The 18,633-nt window shown below is 40.6% G+C and overlaps 2 protein-coding genes across 3 annotated transcripts in view; one reads left to right on the top strand and one right to left on the bottom strand.

The window, feature by feature from the left end:
- Positions 1 to 10,339, top strand: part of PLPPR1 (phospholipid phosphatase related 1) — a 238,141-nt gene extending 227,802 nt beyond the window's left edge. For both annotated transcript variants that reach the window (XM_019665757.1, XM_019665756.1), the window contains one exon: positions 2,630 to 10,339. In XM_019665757.1, the coding sequence (XP_019521302.1) occupies positions 2,630 to 2,662 (33 nt within the window). In that variant the 3' untranslated portion in view covers positions 2,663 to 10,339. The remainder of the gene's footprint in view (positions 1 to 2,629) is intronic.
- A 637-nt stretch (positions 10,340 to 10,976) lies between these two features.
- Positions 10,977 to 18,633, bottom strand: part of BAAT (bile acid-CoA:amino acid N-acyltransferase) — a 17,172-nt gene continuing 9,515 nt past the window's right edge. The window contains exon 4 of the mRNA XM_019665746.1: positions 10,977 to 12,179. Coding sequence (XP_019521291.1) covers positions 11,583 to 12,179 — 597 coding nt within the window. The 3' untranslated portion in view covers positions 10,977 to 11,582. The remainder of the gene's footprint in view (positions 12,180 to 18,633) is intronic.

Genomic DNA, 18,633 nt, shown 5'->3' with positions numbered 1-18,633 from the left:
GTAAATAATTATAGGATGCAAACAAAACAAAAATGGTCAGATTTCCAAAGCATTATGCTGTGGTCCTATAGAGTTATTGTCACCTCACAGAGGCTCCTTTTTAGGATGGCACCAAGTTTCTGTGATCCTAAAGACACCAGCTTCCACCCAGCCACATAATGCATCTCCACGTCCACGTTCACCTGAGCAATCAGGATTGCGGAGCGTTGAGCAATGTGTGTCCTTGTCGAGCACAGTTTAGATTAACAAAGAAATTAGACATGAAACAATTCTGTTAACTCACTCTTGGTGCGATTAAAAAGTCTCCCTGGTTCTCCAGGCAGGGGGAAACAAGACATCTTTTTTCTTTAATACACACACAAAAAAGGAATCCCATCTATGCTAAGACCCAGATGCCTGAGACTTTACTCCAGGAGATTCTGATTCAGCAATTCTGGGGTGAAAAAAGTCATATTTAAGAAAATATTCCCAGAGGAATAGGGCCCCCTTTGTGAGAAACTAGTGATATCATAGACTTCATATTATAAGTAGAAAAAACAGCCTTAAAGAGTTAAAGAAATCTCCCCAAAGTCACCCATTTAGTTAGCTGAGGATGTTGAATTACTTTTGTTTATCTCTTACTCATAAATGAAATTTATAAACATATAAATGGCCAAAAACAATTTTCAAAAAGAAATCATAAAAGTAAAACCATAAAAGGAGACATTATTTTTCAAGTTATGGCAAGAAATGCATCAAACCTTAGTGCTCACAAATATGGCAGATAAAAGTATCTTGAAAAATATAAAATACTCAGTTTCTAAAATGCATAGTTGATCTCTCAGGAATATAATGTAAATCTCTAGTGTCCTAAAAACAAATAGGAATCAGGAAAACTGTAATCATTAATTAGATCTATAGCCAGTTCCTTAAGGTATTTGTCAATTCCATGGACTAGGGGTTTTAAATTCAAACGAAAGAAAGTCTTGGCCCGCAAAAGGTGGGGTTATACAGTTGGACCTTGAACAACATGGGTGTTGGGGAGCTGACCCCCACATGCAGTTGAAAATCCACATATAATTTTGACTCCCGAAAACCTTAACTAATAGCCACTGTTGACCAGAAGCCTTACCAATAACATACAGCCAATTAACACATATTTTATATGTTATATGTATTATATACTGTATTTACAATAACATAAGCTAGAAAAAAGAAAATGTTATTAAGAAAATTATAAAGGAAGAGAAAATACACTTACAGTATTTATTGGAAGTAATCTGCCCATAAGTACACAGACCCACACAGTTCAAACCCATGTTGTTCAAGGGTCAACTGTATATATAAGTTATGTAAACAAAAGAGATAGAGGTTATATTAAAAAGCCATATAAACAAAAATTGATAGAATTACAAGGAAAAATGGACAAAGTTGCAATCATAGTATGAGATTTTAACACATTTCTCTCAGTAATTAACAAACAAAATATAGTCAAGATGTTAGATGATTAATAAGGTTGATCTAATGTGCATTATATATATGCCTTCTCAAAACACATGAAACATTATGAAAATAGACATGTACATGACTATAAAGCAAGTCTCAAGAAATTTTAAATAATCTAGAAAAAAATTTCTCTAGAAAAAAATTTTCTCTAGAAAATTTTCTCTAGAAAAAAATTTTCTCTAGAAAATTCTCTAGAAAAAAAATTTAAAGATACCTAAAAAAAAATACATTTGAAAATATTAAACTCACTTTATGTGACTCATGACTCAAAGAGTAAATCATATGGAATTTTTTCAAAAATTAGAACTGTTCAATATTAAAATCACCTTTAAGAAGATGTTGGATAGGGCCGGCCGAGTGGCGCAATGGTTAAGAACTGGCTTGGGACGCCAGAGGGCCCCAGTTCGGATCCCACATATGAGGGCCAGTGACACTGCCCTCTACAGCTAAGATGCTGAACAACAGCTCAACCTGGAGCTGGGCTGCAGTGAGTTGCCGGCGATGGCGTAGGCTGCAGCCCCTGTGGCAGTGGGTTGCCATGGGCTACCGTATGTAGCCAGCAGCCAGCGTGGGCGGCCAGCAGCCAGCGTAGGCGGCCAGCAGCCAGCGTGGGCGGCCAGCAGCCGCCCTGAGCAGCAGTCCAGAAGCCGGTGACTGATCTGCCTCCCCCGGGAAGAGCGCAATGATGGTGCCAACTTGGGCCAGTGAAGCAACGCCCTCCACAACTAGACTGAAGAACAAAACGACAGCAATTTGTCTGTTCCCCTTCCCCCAATTCCCCAACACTGTTCCCTTCCCCCCATACCCCAATAAAAAAATCTTTAAAAAAAAAAAAGATGTAGGATACAGCTAAAGTTACTTTGAGATCCTAAATGTTTGTATTAGAATAGAGTTGAGTAAATATAAGACAGAATTATATAGAGAACAAATTTAGATGAAAAAATAATCTGATTTAGACTGAAAAATCAGGGAAGATTTAACAGAAGAGGTAACAATTTGAGGGGCTTTGGAAGAGCATATCAGAAAGAGGGAACAACCTGAGCAGACTGGAGGAGACAAGAAAGCAAAGGATATTCAATAAAAAGTGAGCGTGTGCATAAGTCAATCCACCCAACTCTAAGATTTTATCTGCTTATGTTTGCAGAATCACTCTGCCTCCATGACCGAAGTTACCTGAGATGGCTGATGTGTCACAAGCTGTTTTTTTTTATCACCCTCCAATTCGATACTTCAAGACACACAGTTACTCGATGTCAAACTGTGAAGACAAGTATTATGTTTATCTAGTTAGAGGCTGATGTTTTGTACATTTTTTGTATGAGGAAGTGATGTAGCTTGCCCTGATTTTTTTTTTGTTCAGCTTTAATATATTTATGCGAGAATTTTAAACCAACAAAACTTTCTTCTTGTTCAAGTGTGCATCGAAAAACCACATTTATTCAATGATTGATGTTGTTTTGTGATATTTGTACACAAATCTTCTTTTCTCAGTTTTATAGACACGGAAATAAAATTAAAAAACAATTCACTTTAACCTTTTCTTACCACAGTTGCTGCCTCCTCCAGAATTTTTGAATATTAATGAAAGTTAACTTTTGAGTTGCAGAGAGGACGATGTTGGTTAATGGTAAATCTCAAAATCAATTGTACAGAAAGAAATAATACTTTCAAAAAGAACTTTGTGTTCTGATCTCTTAACATGTTATTGCATTCTAAGTTAAAGTAATACATTAATGAGGTCACCAAGTTACATAAACAATTGGCAGAAGATTCTGGATTTGAGGAGTATTGGGGACATTATGATTCTTTTTTAGATAATGCTCTCTCCCATCTAAGAAACTCTAAGATCTTCCTGGAATTATGGTGACACTGCATACTTCTTTCCAAAAAGCAGCCAGCATGAGCCTCCCATGTCAACTCAACAGTTTTGTATATCATATTGTATGGACTTTATATGAAAATGACTATTTTACAGTTTGCACAGTATTATTTTACAGAAAGGGTCTCAGAGCATCTACAACCCAGAGCCCAGAGCAACAGCCTGACTTTGAGGCTTTTAATTGTTCTAGAATTTTCACTGCATCTCATTTTTCTAGCATGGTAATAACTGACGTGTAACGCCTTTTCAAGAGGATCTCCCTTGTCTGTACCTATTCGAATGTTTTCTTGACACTTCCATGTTGACTCTTCTTACCTTTTTTTGTACATATTTTTTTTCTAAAGAGAAGGAAAAAAGTTATCACAAAAATTTATTCTGGCTCATGTCCTTTGTTTTAAGCTTTATTCACCGGGTAAAAGTATTCGAAGAGTCACAATGAAGGGACTCAATAAATATTTATACTTTTCAGTTCCACGCCTGCTGGGATAAATCCTAATCGAAGCTGTACATGTCAGCACCAAAATTAGAATCTAGGTCTACCTGACTCCAGATTTCACTCTTTCCAATATACCAAGATGCCTTTGAACCAAGTCCACATCATTTCAAAGGCTTTTCAATGTGATGTACCTACTTAGATGGTTCAGGGGTGGTGTAGGTGAAAAAAGCTCATCATGAGAAGGATGCGTTCTGCTTATGAGAAGAAATAATTTGCAAATGCTGGCCTCTCCAATCTTGTATAAGCTACCTAAGCGCAATGCTGTCCAATTTCAGAGTGATTCACTTTCTAAACACATTTTAGGATTTTTTGATAACAGCACTGATAGCTGAATTCTATGTCATTATTCATAATAAGACACTCTGGGAAAGGCTAACAAGCTGTATTGATTTTACATTACCCATTTCTTGTCACAATTTAAATATCTGACTACCAGATGGTATTTCCAAGAGCTTAAGTCAGGTTGATAACATGAGTGTTTTCCTTCTATTCTTCCCTCTGGTTTTGATCTGGATGCACCCATTGGAAGTTCCAAGATCTCTAGCCATAGAACCCAATTTCCTGGCCTTGGTGGGTATTGGTACGTGACTGAGTCATGCTCCACAGGACAAAACACTGGGGCACCTGGAACTAAGGGGGCATCTCTGGACTGACATCCCTAGGATCCGTGAGACAGTCTGAGTCCTTCCATTATACCATGGCAACCTTAGTGTTGCCCCTAATTAGCCACAAGCCACTTCACGAGCCTCACATTGATCTTTCAAGCCTGCCACTTGAGATTCATGTCTTAGGGCCAGGGACTCCTCCTCATGGGCCTTCTAGCCAGGACAAAGCCCTCTGTCTACATAGAACAAGTGGTCACTTATCCTCAGAAAGAATAAATTCTGCCATGAGCTTTTCTTCCTCTTTTTAAGGAAAGCCCAGAGTAGGCTGAGAAGTCTAACTCTGTGAGAGGGAAGTGGAAAGAAACAAAAGAAAGACTAATACAGTGTGTTGACATAAGCAACCTCATGAGACTATTAGCCCCTGAGGATATCTGTGACATCTTTCATTTCTTTGATTCAAAACAGGGCCTGACACAGAGCAAACTGTTCAAGTGTGTCAAATAGGTGGATTCTAGAAATTCTCCTAATTTGGTGAAAGGAGACTTGACTCAGTTGAAAATAAAGAGAATTTGAATGGGGACTTAAAGATAGCTGAAAGATCAGTATATTTAGATACAGGAATAATAAGGGTGAGGAAACTGCACTCAGCAGTTATGAACATGTGAGCTATTATTCTCTGGAGCATTTGAGATCTTGCTCCCTGGCATATGTCATCAGTTTGGCTTAAATATACTCATAAAAATTCTTCACAGATTTGGAGGTTTCTTACATCAACATGTTACATAAAGTCTTATCTCCATTGAATCATCCTGTAAAGCAATTTTTTTTTTCAATTTCAAGTGATGTTCTGCAGTTTTTCAGAATTGAGTAAATCCAGGCTCACTAGGGTCAGATAGATGCATCGTACATAATTCTGTACAAAATATTTCTATCTTTCTCATTATCCCTCTTTGTAGCCAACAGAGCTTTTGCCTTGGTAGGAACCACGTAGTCAGGTATTTCCTCATTTGAGCATTTTTTCTGTCCTGTTCTTCAGCAGCCCCAGAGGTAAGTGTGAAGATTGGCAGGTGCCCCTTCACTCCAGCTGCCTGTCGTCTGGGGAGGCTTTCTCTGGTTCAGGGTCTTGATGAAGTTCACATCTAGGGCTGATGGACTCAATAGTAATCACCAGTTGTGAATAAACTCACTATGAGAGGGACTTTGAGTTTTTTCACCACCTTAAAAATAGATTTTTGAAAAAAAATATAGATTTTTGTACATTTGGTAAAGTCAGTCACACCAAGACCCACTGGATATGTTTTCATTAATCTACCACTGCAAGTTAAACCACTGATTTTGGTGAACATGTACCAGAGCTACAGCCATAACTTTCTCCTCATTGGCAGGAAGCTGGAGTTTAACTCTGTTAAAAACATAAAAACTTCCATATTAAATGATAAACCACATGACCCTGGTATGTGTTCTTCTAGGATTTTTGGCAGTGTGTCTCTACATCAGACTTATTCCTTCTTATTGTCATAGCATCTTTGTTCTAGGAACAGCAAAAGAAAATAAAATACTTGACTGTGAGATGCAGTTCAAATGCCATATCCTCTACAATGCTTTTTCTGGTGACTGAGGAGAGAATTACCATTAACAACACCACCGCCTCCACCATATTTCCATAACTTTTATAATGACTTTACTGCAACTGGTAGGGAGAGGGATATCAAAGCAAGGAGGATGTGGTCTGATTCTACCTGGTCACTAAGGCAGAATTCTCAGAATGGAAGTCACCACATGCCAGGTCTGGACCTCTCAGTCCTACAGGACTGAGACCAGGCTCTGAGCTCCTCAGAGATAACCAGTTCCTTTGTGACAACCTCTTACTTACGGTAGCAGGATAAAAAAAAAATTTTTTTAATTAACCCATTTCTCTGCATATTTTCAAAGCCAATCTAAATGTCCTAATGAGCCTCTCTATCCCACTGAGAGAAAGGTGGGCCCCGTCCAACCAGTCGGAAACTGAATAGGACAAAAAGGCTGTAAGAAGTAAGAAGGAACTCCTCCTGCGTGGCTGTTTGAGCTAGAACACTGGTCTTTTCCTGCCTTCAGACTCAGATTAAAACATTGGCTCTTCTTGAATCTTGGGCCTGTCAGCTTTCAGAATGGAACTTACACTGTTGGCTTTCATGGTTCTTAGGCCTTCAGACTTATACTAGAATCGCACCATCAGCTCTCCTGGGTTCCAGCTTGCCGATTGCAAATCTTGAGATTTCTCAGCCTCTATAATTATGTGAGCTAATTCCTTATAATAAATCTATTTCTCTCTCTCTCTCTCTCTCTCTCTCTCTCTCTCTCTCTCTCTCTCTCTGTCTCGTCTCTTGGTTCTGTTTCTTTGGAGAACTCTGACTAATACATATTTTGGTACTGAGAGTGGCTGGTAAACTAACGAATATAATGAAATCAGCTAGTTTCTTGCTCCTAATGTCAGTGGACAAAGTAGAGAAAGAAAAGGATGAACTCAATCATTTGAATTCCCAGCTTATGCGCCCCATAAGTGATCTGAAGCTTCTGTGTGTTGCAGGATATCCTTATCTCCTGGAGCCACAGGGCTGATTGCTAAAAATCAGACTCAGAATCTTATCTTGTGACTGGCTGAATTACAATGCAATTTGAACACCCAGCCGCATAGGGCATCCCGCTGTTAAAGTGAGGGCATTGATTGGAGAAGGTATTCCATAAAGTTGATGTGAGAATTAAATCAGGTAACTCATGGAAATATTTTAGCAAAGTTTCTAGTGTACAGTAAATACTCAATAAGTACTTTTGTGTCTGTGTTTCTGCAAAATAGGTGGCTTATTTTCAGCTCATCTCCAATCAGGAAGTAACTCTACTCGCCATAGGAGATTTCACTTCTTCCCACTATCCCATCATCACAAAGAAAATGTAATGCAGTCACCTCTATCTACAATATATAATCCTCAGGTTATGCATATTATGTGAACTTAAAAAATGTTAAGTCTAATAAATAAATTCAAGATGGTTAATAATTTTTAATTCATCTTGCTCAATTTTCTTTTAAAAAATTAGATTGTACAATTTATCCTTCTACAGTGCCTCAGGCCAGCTACAAAACAAGATGGGCTGCCATGGTAGGCGAAGTGTTCATGATCATGATAGTCTTCAATACAAATAACAGAAAATCCCACTGTCAATAGCTAAACAAGTAAGGACATTTATTGGGAATAACAAGAAACCCAAAGGTTGAGCAACTATGAAAACAACATAATTAGAGCCCCTTACTCTGCTATGCAATTCATTTGGCTCAGACCTTGTGTGTTGGTTTTGTCCTCAGACTAGGTCCACGTATGGCCCCAATATATCCTCAGCCTTAAGACAAACAACACCCAAAGGGGGCAGCCACCATCTCTTTGCTTTTTAAGACAAGAAAATCTTCCCCCAAAATTTCCAAAATGTCTCTTTCAGACAATCTCCATTCTCTTCAAATGTCTCTGACATCTCATTGGCCAGAATGCTGTTACAGGTCCACGCCTACACTAATTGCTGGATAAGGAAAAATGACCACCGTGACTGGCCAACACCAATGAGCACTCACGTATGGGGGCTGGAGTAAGTCTAGAATTGCCAAAGCACAGGGATCCAATTGGGTATTATTGGAAAGGAGGTAGGTTAGGCAACCAAGAGTCTACACAGAGATTTTGAAACCCATGAAACTTTCGGCCAGAAGCAGTAGAAATCTGTGAAGGGCACATACAAAGAATGGGAGAGAAATACCCAGCCATGGTTAAAACATAACAGTGAAACAGTAGAGTGGCAACCCTTAAAGAAAGATTTAAAGATTGCCAAGTCCAGCATTATACATTATTTGTGTATTCAAAGGCACATAAGCTGTTATCTTTGACGTAGACTGTCTAACCACCCTAGAAAGGGGATATGATAGAGTAAAAGTCACTGAGACTCATATATACACAGAAATAATAAGATAAGAAGTGTTCTACATATTGGTTTAAACTAGAGGGACTTCTGCCATCAGCTAAAAGATACCAGGACGGAGAGGACAGCTTGGAGAATCAACATGTCTGGACAGGTCAATTCAGGAGTAATCTTTTTCCACAGGTTACAGAAAACAAGTGAAATGTGTCAGAAACCAGAAAAGCACCCCCCCTTTTTTTTTCATTTGTTATGAAAATAATTAGGGGAAATAGGAAAAGCAGGTGTGGCAGACTGTGCTGATTGGCAACTCAACACCGCTTGCTAATAATGGATCTCATTTTTGTTCACTGTCCACCAAATGGACATGTTCTCAGTGGATGCTTGGCCCATCTCTATGCCCACAGGTGAATCTACAATAGATTGTCAAAGTTGTTACGGCAGCCTCATTCTCCATGCCTGTGATTACTTTGGACATGAACATGTAATACAGTTCGGGCCCAGAGAGTACCAAGCAAAACGAAATAGTAATAATAAACCCACCCCTGCTCATATCATGATGGAATCTCAGAACACTAAGAAAAAAGAGAAAATTGTAAAACGCTTTCAAAGAAAGAGGAAAACAGCTCCACAAAGAACAAGAATCAGTCTTCCCACTGGCAACCGTGGGCGCCAAAACAAAATTAAGACCACAAAGTGCTGAGGGAAAATAATTGTTAACATCAAATTCTGTATGTATAAAAACTACAACTAAAGAGGGAGAGCAAAATATAGACAGGTGACCATCCGTCTTTTAAAATAATAGCTTGAGTTTTTATTTTGGAAAAAATGGCCAAATGGATGACAAAGCCAAGAATTAGAAAGACAGGTTGTAAGTAACAGGAGCAAATAAATCATTAAAGCATAGTCATGTTAAATAAATAATTATTGATTGTGAAAAAAAATCAGTAATCTGAAATTAATGGGGAGTGTCATGGAGGGAAAATGTAGTACATGCTAAAGTTCTTATCTTTGGGGGCAGAGAAGTAAATATATTGATTATAGCTCTTATTTTTTTAACTTTTTATTATGAAAAATTGCAAGCACACAAAAGTAGACAAAACAAATGAAACTCACTATACCTATCATCTAGATGTAATAATTGTTCACATTTCCCGCATTCTTGTAGTATTTTAAAACAATTCCCAGCTATTGTGACCCTTTGCCGCTAGATATGTCAGTATGCATCTCTAAATAGTGACTTTTTTATATAACCACAATACCATTATAATGTCTAACAAGATGACAATTTTTAGTATCATTTAATATCTAGTCCATACTCACACTTCACTAACTGTCTCAAAAATGTGTTTGTACAGTTACTTTGTTCAAACCAGGCCCACACATAGCATTTGGTTGATATGTCTCTTAAGTCTCTTTTAATTCTGAAAAGTCCCCCAGCTCATTCCTATAGGGGGGGAAAATTCCACAAAGTAAAAAATTTCAAATTTTTCATGCAACTAACTTACCAACAAGACCAGGTCAGTTGGTAATTAACTTGTGAAGATCAGAGACCACATCATAGAATGACCCACGCTCTGGATTTGTTTGACTGTCTCCTTGTAAGTGCCATTTAACTTGTTCTCCAGCCACTCTATTAATAAGACATTTGATCTAAAGGCTTGATTAGGTTCAAGTTTAACTGTTATTAGAAGTAGTTCTAAGTAGTGCTGGGCACTCCACATTACATCTCATCATGAAGCACATTATGTTAAATTGACCATTTTGATCAGTGGGTTTATATAGTGACAGTCTGACCCCTCCATTGCTAAGTGACATTGTTCCTCCCCCCTCTTCTTCATAACCAGCAAGTTGCCTATAGGATGATACTTTGTGCTTTGGTAAAATTACTCTGGTTTAAGAGGGGAGAAGAAAGTAAACTAGAAACTATTTAGAAATTAACAAAATGAGAATGCTGCATTTCACAAAGCCAAAAAAATAAACACAAAAATGGCAGAAGGGGCCGGCCGAGTGGCTCAGTTGGTTAAGAGCTCGCTCAAGAGTTTGAGCTCTGAGCAACAGGGTCCCCGGTTTGATTCACGGCCAGAGCTGAGCTGCCACTGAGCTGCAAACGGTGGCAGGATGGCTCAGCTTACAAAAAAAAAACAAACAAAAAAAAATGGCAGAAGGAATGAATTTATTTTAAAGAAACAGAAATTGGTAAGTCAGGGAACAAATAGATTTGACCTACAAACAAACCAAAAGCTGTTCTTGGAAAAGATCAATAAAATAGGCAAATATTCAGCAAGTCAGACTGAGAGAAAAAGAGAAAGCGTGCAAATAAACATGAAAAATTACAAGAGAAAAACTCGTTCCAGAAAATATGGGTGAAATTCTGAGAAAATATAAATGACCAGGTTGGCTCCACAATAAATTATAAAATCTGAATTAGTCGGTGTTGAGAAATTCATCTATTAAAATTAAATGAATAAGCAAAATCAGTTCATTAGTGAATGTAAATCACCACTAACAGATTGAAGGAGGAAAGCATTAGGAAAATCATAATAGTTAACTCATCTAGATATACCATTCTAAGAGCTTTAAATATATTAACTCATTTAATTTCAATAAATGCTACAAAGGCACTTGATTAAATTCAATCCCACTCCTGATTAAAACTGCAAAAAATATATATATTTTAGGAAGAAAAAGAAGCATCACTGTTTAAAAAAAAATAAAGTATCTACTGGCAATCTATAGCAAGTATTACACTTGATGGTGACATTAGAACTTTTCATATCAAGTGTCAGAAACTCAACTCAAAATAGTTTAAACGGAAAACGTATTTCCACAGGTAGCTTAGAAGTTCCAGGGAATTTATCTAGATTGGCAATACCTGGCTTGTTAATATCCCTAACTGGGGTACAAAAGGTTATTCAGTTTGCAAGGGTATGGTAATTCTGAAATAGCAACGTATCCTGATGCATATAAACTAAGATTCAATTTACAAAAATCCAAAATACATACAAATTGGTCAGAAACAGTTGAAATGCAACTATGCTTTGGTCCTTTGATTTGTCGTTTCCTTCCAGTTCATTCAGGATAGCTGAAAATAGAGAAATCAGAAGCGCCCCCTCTCCTCGCTACATCCCTGCCTTATCCTTGTTTTTATCTCCCTACGTCATCACGCCCCCTAAGCTGTTGCTCAGAGTTTGCTGCTGGTCTGAACGAGGTGTTGCCTGAAGAATTTCTGGATCTCTCCCCAGGCGTGCTCCTGGGCCGCTGCGTGCGCCACTGGATCTCCTCCCCAGAGCAGGGGTGTGGAATAGTGGTGGGTGTTCCGGGAAGCATAGCACAGGGGCGCATAGGGTGGCTCTATGAGGTGGCCTGCCCCGGGGTACACCAGCATCCTTCCATTGCTTCTCCCGTGGCTCTGCAGCTGATCCAGGGCCTGTTTACCATATTCTCTGCTATTGATCACTTCATCATTCTCTCCTACAATGAAGAGGATCTGACCCTGGGCCTTTTCAATAGGATATACGCTCTGCTGATATCGTTTATCCCGAGGGTCTCCCCTGAAGTGGCGGAGGCGCACAGCCCCTGAAACATCAATCTGCGTGCGCTCCAGAAATGACGGGATGGGTGTCATAACCAGATCCTTGTACCTGAAGGGAAATTCAAAGACGGCATTGGGTCCATTGATGCAGACAGTGGCTACCACTTGCTTCAGGAAGCAGGCCATGGCCAGCCCGATCTCTGCACCTTTGCTCACGGAGATCACTCCGATTCCTGGTCTTTGGACCTGAAGCACAAAACAAAGGAAACCCATTACAGGCCACACCCTGAGAAGGAGCTGTCATGCAGGCCATAAGCTAGTATGATGGACAGTCAGACCATGGGAGGTGGGAGTCCTGGCACTCGAGTTTACCGGCTTCTGTGACTGAGAACACTACCTACTAACTTCTCTGAGCCTTTTTGTCTTATGGGGGTGATAATATTACCTACCTTGCAGGGTTGTTAGGAGGATCAAGTGAAACAATAGAAATAAAAAATCTTCATCAAAGGCATAGGTCTATAAAAGGATCTAATGCACTAGCAACATTCAATTTTACAAGGGAAGAGCCAGGTAAGCTTTCCGAAATATCAAAATTTTTCTCTCCAGCTAGCACAAGAGGTTTCCTGGGTTCTTTCAAATATTATGTTAGTGTAATTCATATTTAACTAGCATTCTACAGCTACAAAGGTTTTGCACATCCATTAATCCAAAGGCAAATCCTGAAAGCACTGGGGGTGTCACAAGAAAAGACCTAGATTCTACCAACAGCTGAATTTCAGTACCCAGTCCAACAGGAAAAGTAGTAGCTTATCACGGGGAAAGTCTGAGAGAGGAAAGGAAGAACATTCTAGACAGACAACAGCAAAGATATAGCGACCTGGTATGTTTATTTTGCTCACAATTGTATTCCCAGCACCTTTCGGTCATCAGAATCAACTGAAAAAAAAAAAAAAAACACCTTTTTTTTTTTTTTTTAATTAGAGTTTTCTGAGATCCAGTTCTTCAAGTTTCTACTTCAATAGGGCTGAGTGGGCCCAAGAATCTGATACTATAAAACATTTCCTGGGCTGGATGAGTGGCTCATTGGTTAAGACCTTGCCCAAGAGTGAGAACTCTGAGCAACAGGGTCGCTGGTTCAATTCTCACATGGGCCAGTGACGCAGTACCCTGAGCTGAGCTGTTGCTGAGCTGCCAACAGGTGGCAGGATGGCTCAGCCGGTGAAAGCACATGTTGCTAACAGCAAGGCTGCTGGTTTGAATGGTGGGCTATGCCCACCCACAACTAAATACTGAAATTGGCCCTTGAGCTGAGCTGCCACCAAGGTGGCTCAGAGGATAGAGCCCATGCTCTTAACAACAAAGCTGCCAGTTAGACTCCCACATGGGATGGTGGCTATGCCCACCCACAACTAAGACTGAACTCAGCACCTTGAGCTGAATAGCACTACTGGACTTGGAGCTGAGCTTGCTGAGCCCTCCACAGCTAAGATTGAAGGACAACAACTTGACTGTTCCCCTCCCCCAATTCCCCAATAAAATCTTTAAAAAATAAAAATAAAAACATTTCCTAGGAAGGCCGGCCAAGTGGCGCGATGGTTGGGAACTGGCTTGGGACGCCAGAGGGCCCCGGTTCGGATCCCACATATGAGGGCCAGTGACACTGCCCTCCACAGCTAGGATGCTGAANTGGTCATGGGCTGAAGAGAAGGGTGTTTGGCACCACAGCTCTCCCACTGGATGACAGGAACCTTGGTAGGATAACAAAGCTCTCGGCTTAGTGGCTAATTCCCAGGACCATATCCAAGGATGGGAGGTGGGGTGGTGGAGAAATACAGTACAAATAGAGGCTGTGGGGCCAGCCGAGTGGTGCTGCGTTGGTTAAGAGTTGGCTTGGGACATCAGCTCTGAGCAGCAGAGCCCCCCCCCCGCCCCCCCTTCCATCCCATCCCACCCCACATGAGGGCCAGTGACGCTGCACCCTCTACAGCTAAGATGGTGAACAACAGCTTGACCTGGAGCTGGGCTGCTGTGAGTCGCCTGCAACAGCATAGATTGCAGTGGGGCTGCCGTAGGCTGCCATAAGCTACAGTGAGTGGCCGGCAGCCAGCATGAGCTGCCAAGAGCCGCCGTAGTTGGCCGTCCAATAGCCGGCGAGCGACTGCCTCACCTGGGAAGAGCTCAATGATAATACCAACATGGGCCAGTGAAGCAACTTGTCTGTTCCCCTTCCCTGATTCCCCAATGCTGTTCCCCTCCCCCAATTCCCCAATAAAATCTTTAAAAAAACAAACAAAACAAAACAAATAGACAGCTGTGTTTACTATGACTAAGAGAAGCACAGAAAAGGCACGGCCAGTTAGCTCAGTTGGTTAGAGCGCAGTGCTCATAACACCAAGGTTGCCGGTTCAATCCCCACATGGGCCACTGAGATGTGCCCTCCACAACTAGATTGAAACAATTACTGAGACAGAAAAATTATAGGCAGTCAGGAAAATGGCTGCCAATAACTTTAAAATGACTAACAAAGGAAGTCAAGCTGAAGAGCCCATCAAAAATTATCAGCCCAGGTGTAAGGGAAGAGCCAATCAACAAGCAAGTTCGAAGGACAAAGCCCGTTAAGGTTGTCAGCCCAGGTGTAAGTAGCGAATTAGATTGTGATAAACTATTTCAAACTACAGAGCCCAACCAGGCATGGGGAAAACCAATCAGCTCTGGCTCAGGGTCATTATAGTTCCCAGCCTAGCCCAGCCCATGGGGTTTTTTGTTCTAATCTCCCCTCTCTGCGGATCTGCAGACCTTTCCCTTGTGCTTTTTCTCTTATGCTTTTGCAATAATACTACTATTGCTTAAAAACCTTGCCTCTCTGATCCGCGTTTCCATTCTTTGGTAACGGCAAGGTCACAACCCTGGGAAATTACATCAGGATCCTATTTCACTACTTCACTTGGAGCTGATGGGTCCTGGAAAAACACACTGTTCCCCAATAAAAATTTAAAAAAAGAAAAGAAAATGTATTTTAAAAAAAGAAGNGTTTGCCTCTCCTTCCGGAATGACTTACTCCAAACTCCCCTTATGTTTGGTGGAATGAGTTAAGGGAGTAAACAAACTATTGGTGTAATAAAAAAATCAAGGAACAGACGAGTGGCACATTGGTTGAGATTGGCTTGGGACGCCAGCTTGGGCCCTGGTTCGGATCCCACATGAGGGCCAGTAATGCTGCGCTCTCTACAGCTAAGATGGTGAACAACAACAGCTCGACCTGGAGCTGGATTGCTGTGAGTCGCCGGCAACAGGCGTAGGCTGCAGTGGGCTGGCCAGCAGCGGGCATGAGCTTTCGTGAGCTGTCATGAGCTGCCCTGAGCCATCGTGAGTGGCTGTCCAATGGCCGGCGAGCAACTGCCTCACCCGGGAAGAATGCAATGATAATACCAACATGGGCCAGTGAAGCAACGTCCTACACAACTAGACTGAAGAACAAAAGGACAGCAACTTGTCTGTTCCCCTCCCCCAATTCCCCAATGCTGTTCCCCTCCCCCAATTCTCCAATAGAATCTTAAAAAAAAAATTATTGCTTTTTAGGGTTTTTTTCTCATTTTGTTATTTATTATGCCACCCAAGCATTTTCAATTTACAAATATGTCTATGGTCTGATAGGGTGATTTTTTTTTAGGATAAATTTAACTGGAGCAGAGGACGTAAGAACTAGGGACAAATCTCGTAAGATGAGTGGTGAAGAATTGCCATCTTCTCAATCATTTCACGAAGGATGACACACCAAAAAAAAAAAACGCAGTCTTTATAATCAAGCGACTGATCAATGGAATTTATATTAATTGGTAATCCAACTTGTCCTGTTACACTGTGCATCATCTTTAGCACACAATTTAAAAAGGGAACAATGGGTCCAGGAAAATTGAAAAGAAAATCATATACCACAATCATTTAACAAGTAAGGAAACTGATTATTTGAAATGGCTATTCAAATTATATTCTGTCCTCAATTCCCTGTTTTTCTCTAATAGCAAACAATTATTGAGCTATCGCTGCCAGATTCATTTAAGGGTAAAGAGTTTATCCTTTGGCCTAGCACTTAAGACCCTTCGCAGCAGAATGGCTCTGCCATGTGTCCACAGGCAAAGCTTGAACCACCATATGACCTAAAATCTGGGTGAAATGCCCAGGAACATTCCAAGATACGCAATCTTCAAAGGAGGCTTCACAAGGTTGTTTTCTTATCTGTCTCTCCCCATCTTGGGGGTGGGGGTGGGGCTGCCACAGGGTAATTTTCCCATCCACCTCCCTGATTCCAGAGGCAGAGACTTTCTAGCTCCCTCCCACACCCCTTTAGGGCAAAGCTGTAGGCTCTATGCCATTTTGCTGCAGTCTAGAGTTGACTTTTCAACAACACGGTATATCACAACTGTGTTGAAGTCATCGGGTCCCTTTTGTTTCAGTGTCATCCTTTTGGTGTGTGAGACAAGGACTCAGAGAGCTGGCACCTTTAGCCTCTTTTGCTTTCACTATCTACATAAGTAATAAACTGAATCTAAAAGGAGCTCACTAGTTCTTTACCCGCTGAATCTGTCAGTCTTAGCCACATGTAGCCAATTAAATTTCAATTCATTAAAAATAAATAAAATTAAAAATTTAGTTCTTCACTCAGACNCGCCCGGGAAGAGCGCAATGATGGTGCCAACTTGGGCCAGTGAAGCGACGTCCTCCACAACTAGACTGAAGAACAAACGACAGCAACTTGTCTGTTCCCCTTCCCCCAATTCCCCTGCACTGTTCCCATGCCCCCAATTCCCCAATAAAAATCTTTAAAAAAAAACCCAAAACATTTCCTAGGAAATCCCATGTGCTTCCACATTTGGGAACCACCCACATGAGGAACGGATGGGGGAGTGAGAGAGGAGGGCTCTAACTGGAGTTGGAAATTGATTAATACACACCTGCAGTATCACAGGTGAGCAATGATGAGAGAACAAATTAAAACAGTGACAAGGGAGGATGAAGAGTGCATGATGTTTTAAGAAAGATTCAAGATTCTAAAGCGTTTTGGGATTGGTTGAGGAGTGGAGAAAGGGAGAGGGAAGACACCAGATGGGCTAAGATAACACAGTGGATTTATTGAGAGTTTACTATATGCTGGACCTTAGGCTAAGCGCTTTACACATATTATCTCAGTTCTTCCAAGAAAACAGATTCAGGAAGTTTAAGTCTCACTCAAGGTTACAACAGTATCAAGGGTCAGAGGGGGAATTGAACCTCTTCTGCTGAATCTAAATCCAAATTGGATTTTGGCAATTGCCCTTTCTCCTTGGACAATGTCACAAATAGTTAAATTTGAAACGAAAATAAAATTAACTTGAAAACATTTTATATGGGATTTAATTCCTCTTAGGCAATCCTTTAAAAAGAGCCAAATATGCTTAGAAAAATCACACGTATATTGGTTGATGGTGATGAGGACCCTGAGGATGAAGCTACTGATGACGCTCCAACAGGAAACATGTCCTCTCCCACCTTAAGAAGACGCAAGTCTCTCCAAGGAGAGAAGGATACAAGTCAGGAAGGAAGTCAGGATGACTTAAGATTTGGAGCAGACATTGCCAGAGGGGCTCTGTCACTTACTGGCCATGTAATTTTGGCACATTACTTCATCTGAGTATGCTTTCTCATCTGAAAAATGAGGATGATGTCAATAGTACTTAGTTCACAAGGTTTTCATGAGCATTAAACGAGATAGTGCATGTGAAGCATTTAGCATAGGGTCTAACAAAGTCATTTAGTATTAGCTGGTATGATTATTTTATCACTGTTAGGTTGAAGCATAGGAAGTCATTTGAACATTTTTTAACTAGAATATTAAGTGAATATGGTTCAACTTAATAGAATGTCAACCTTGACACCTGACCATGTGATATTTATGCCTGTTTCTTCTTTTAGTCATTACCACAAATATCAGTACTTTGGGACCTCCTGAGGAGAACAAATCACAAACCATCTGATAGGTAATTCCTAGAAAAAAGCTGAGTTATGAGATGTACTATTCCAGTCCTTATCAGACTTGAATGTGCATACAAATCACCTGGGGATCTTGTTAAAACGCAGATGCTGATTCAGAGATGGGGCCTGAGAGTCTGCATTCAAACCCTCCCAGGTGATGCCGAAGCCTCCGGTCCACGGGCCACACTTTCAATGTACTATACTTGACAAAGAGTTCTAAAATGACCCTTCCTTCCCAGATTCCGTTCCCTAGGCTACCTCCTGACATTGAACCCTTACTTTAGGCTGAGTTCTGCTCCTAGATTTGAAACGAACTAAAGAGCTAATTCAGCTAATTCAGATGGTGCAGCCAAGGCAGTTTTGCCTGTAACCCTGCTCTGATCTCATGCCTAGCTCTAACACCCAACTTCTGCCTTGTTCTTAGTCTCAGGGGCCCTTTAGTGTGACTTAGTCCTAGCATTACCCATGCTGAGATAATCACTGAGGTTCGAAAACATGTCTAGCCAGAGAAGGCATGATTTGAGATTGGTGGCTGATAAAACACTGAAAAGCCACCTGTAAATAAATCACAAGTACTTTCAGTGTAAGAAGTCTTGGCTTTTTTCCCATTGAAAATAACCATGTTATATCCACCTTTATTATGGTCTTCTTTGTGCCAGTAAGCACTAAGCTGATCTCTAATCAACCCCAC

The sequence above is a fragment of the Hipposideros armiger genome, unplaced genomic scaffold (assembly GCF_001890085.2).
Source record: "Hipposideros armiger isolate ML-2016 unplaced genomic scaffold, ASM189008v1 scaffold_451, whole genome shotgun sequence".
In the NCBI taxonomy this organism is placed as follows: Eukaryota; Metazoa; Chordata; class Mammalia; order Chiroptera; family Hipposideridae; genus Hipposideros; species Hipposideros armiger.
Note: the sequence above shows the minus strand (reverse complement) of the source record. Positions and strands in the feature narration are given on the sequence as shown.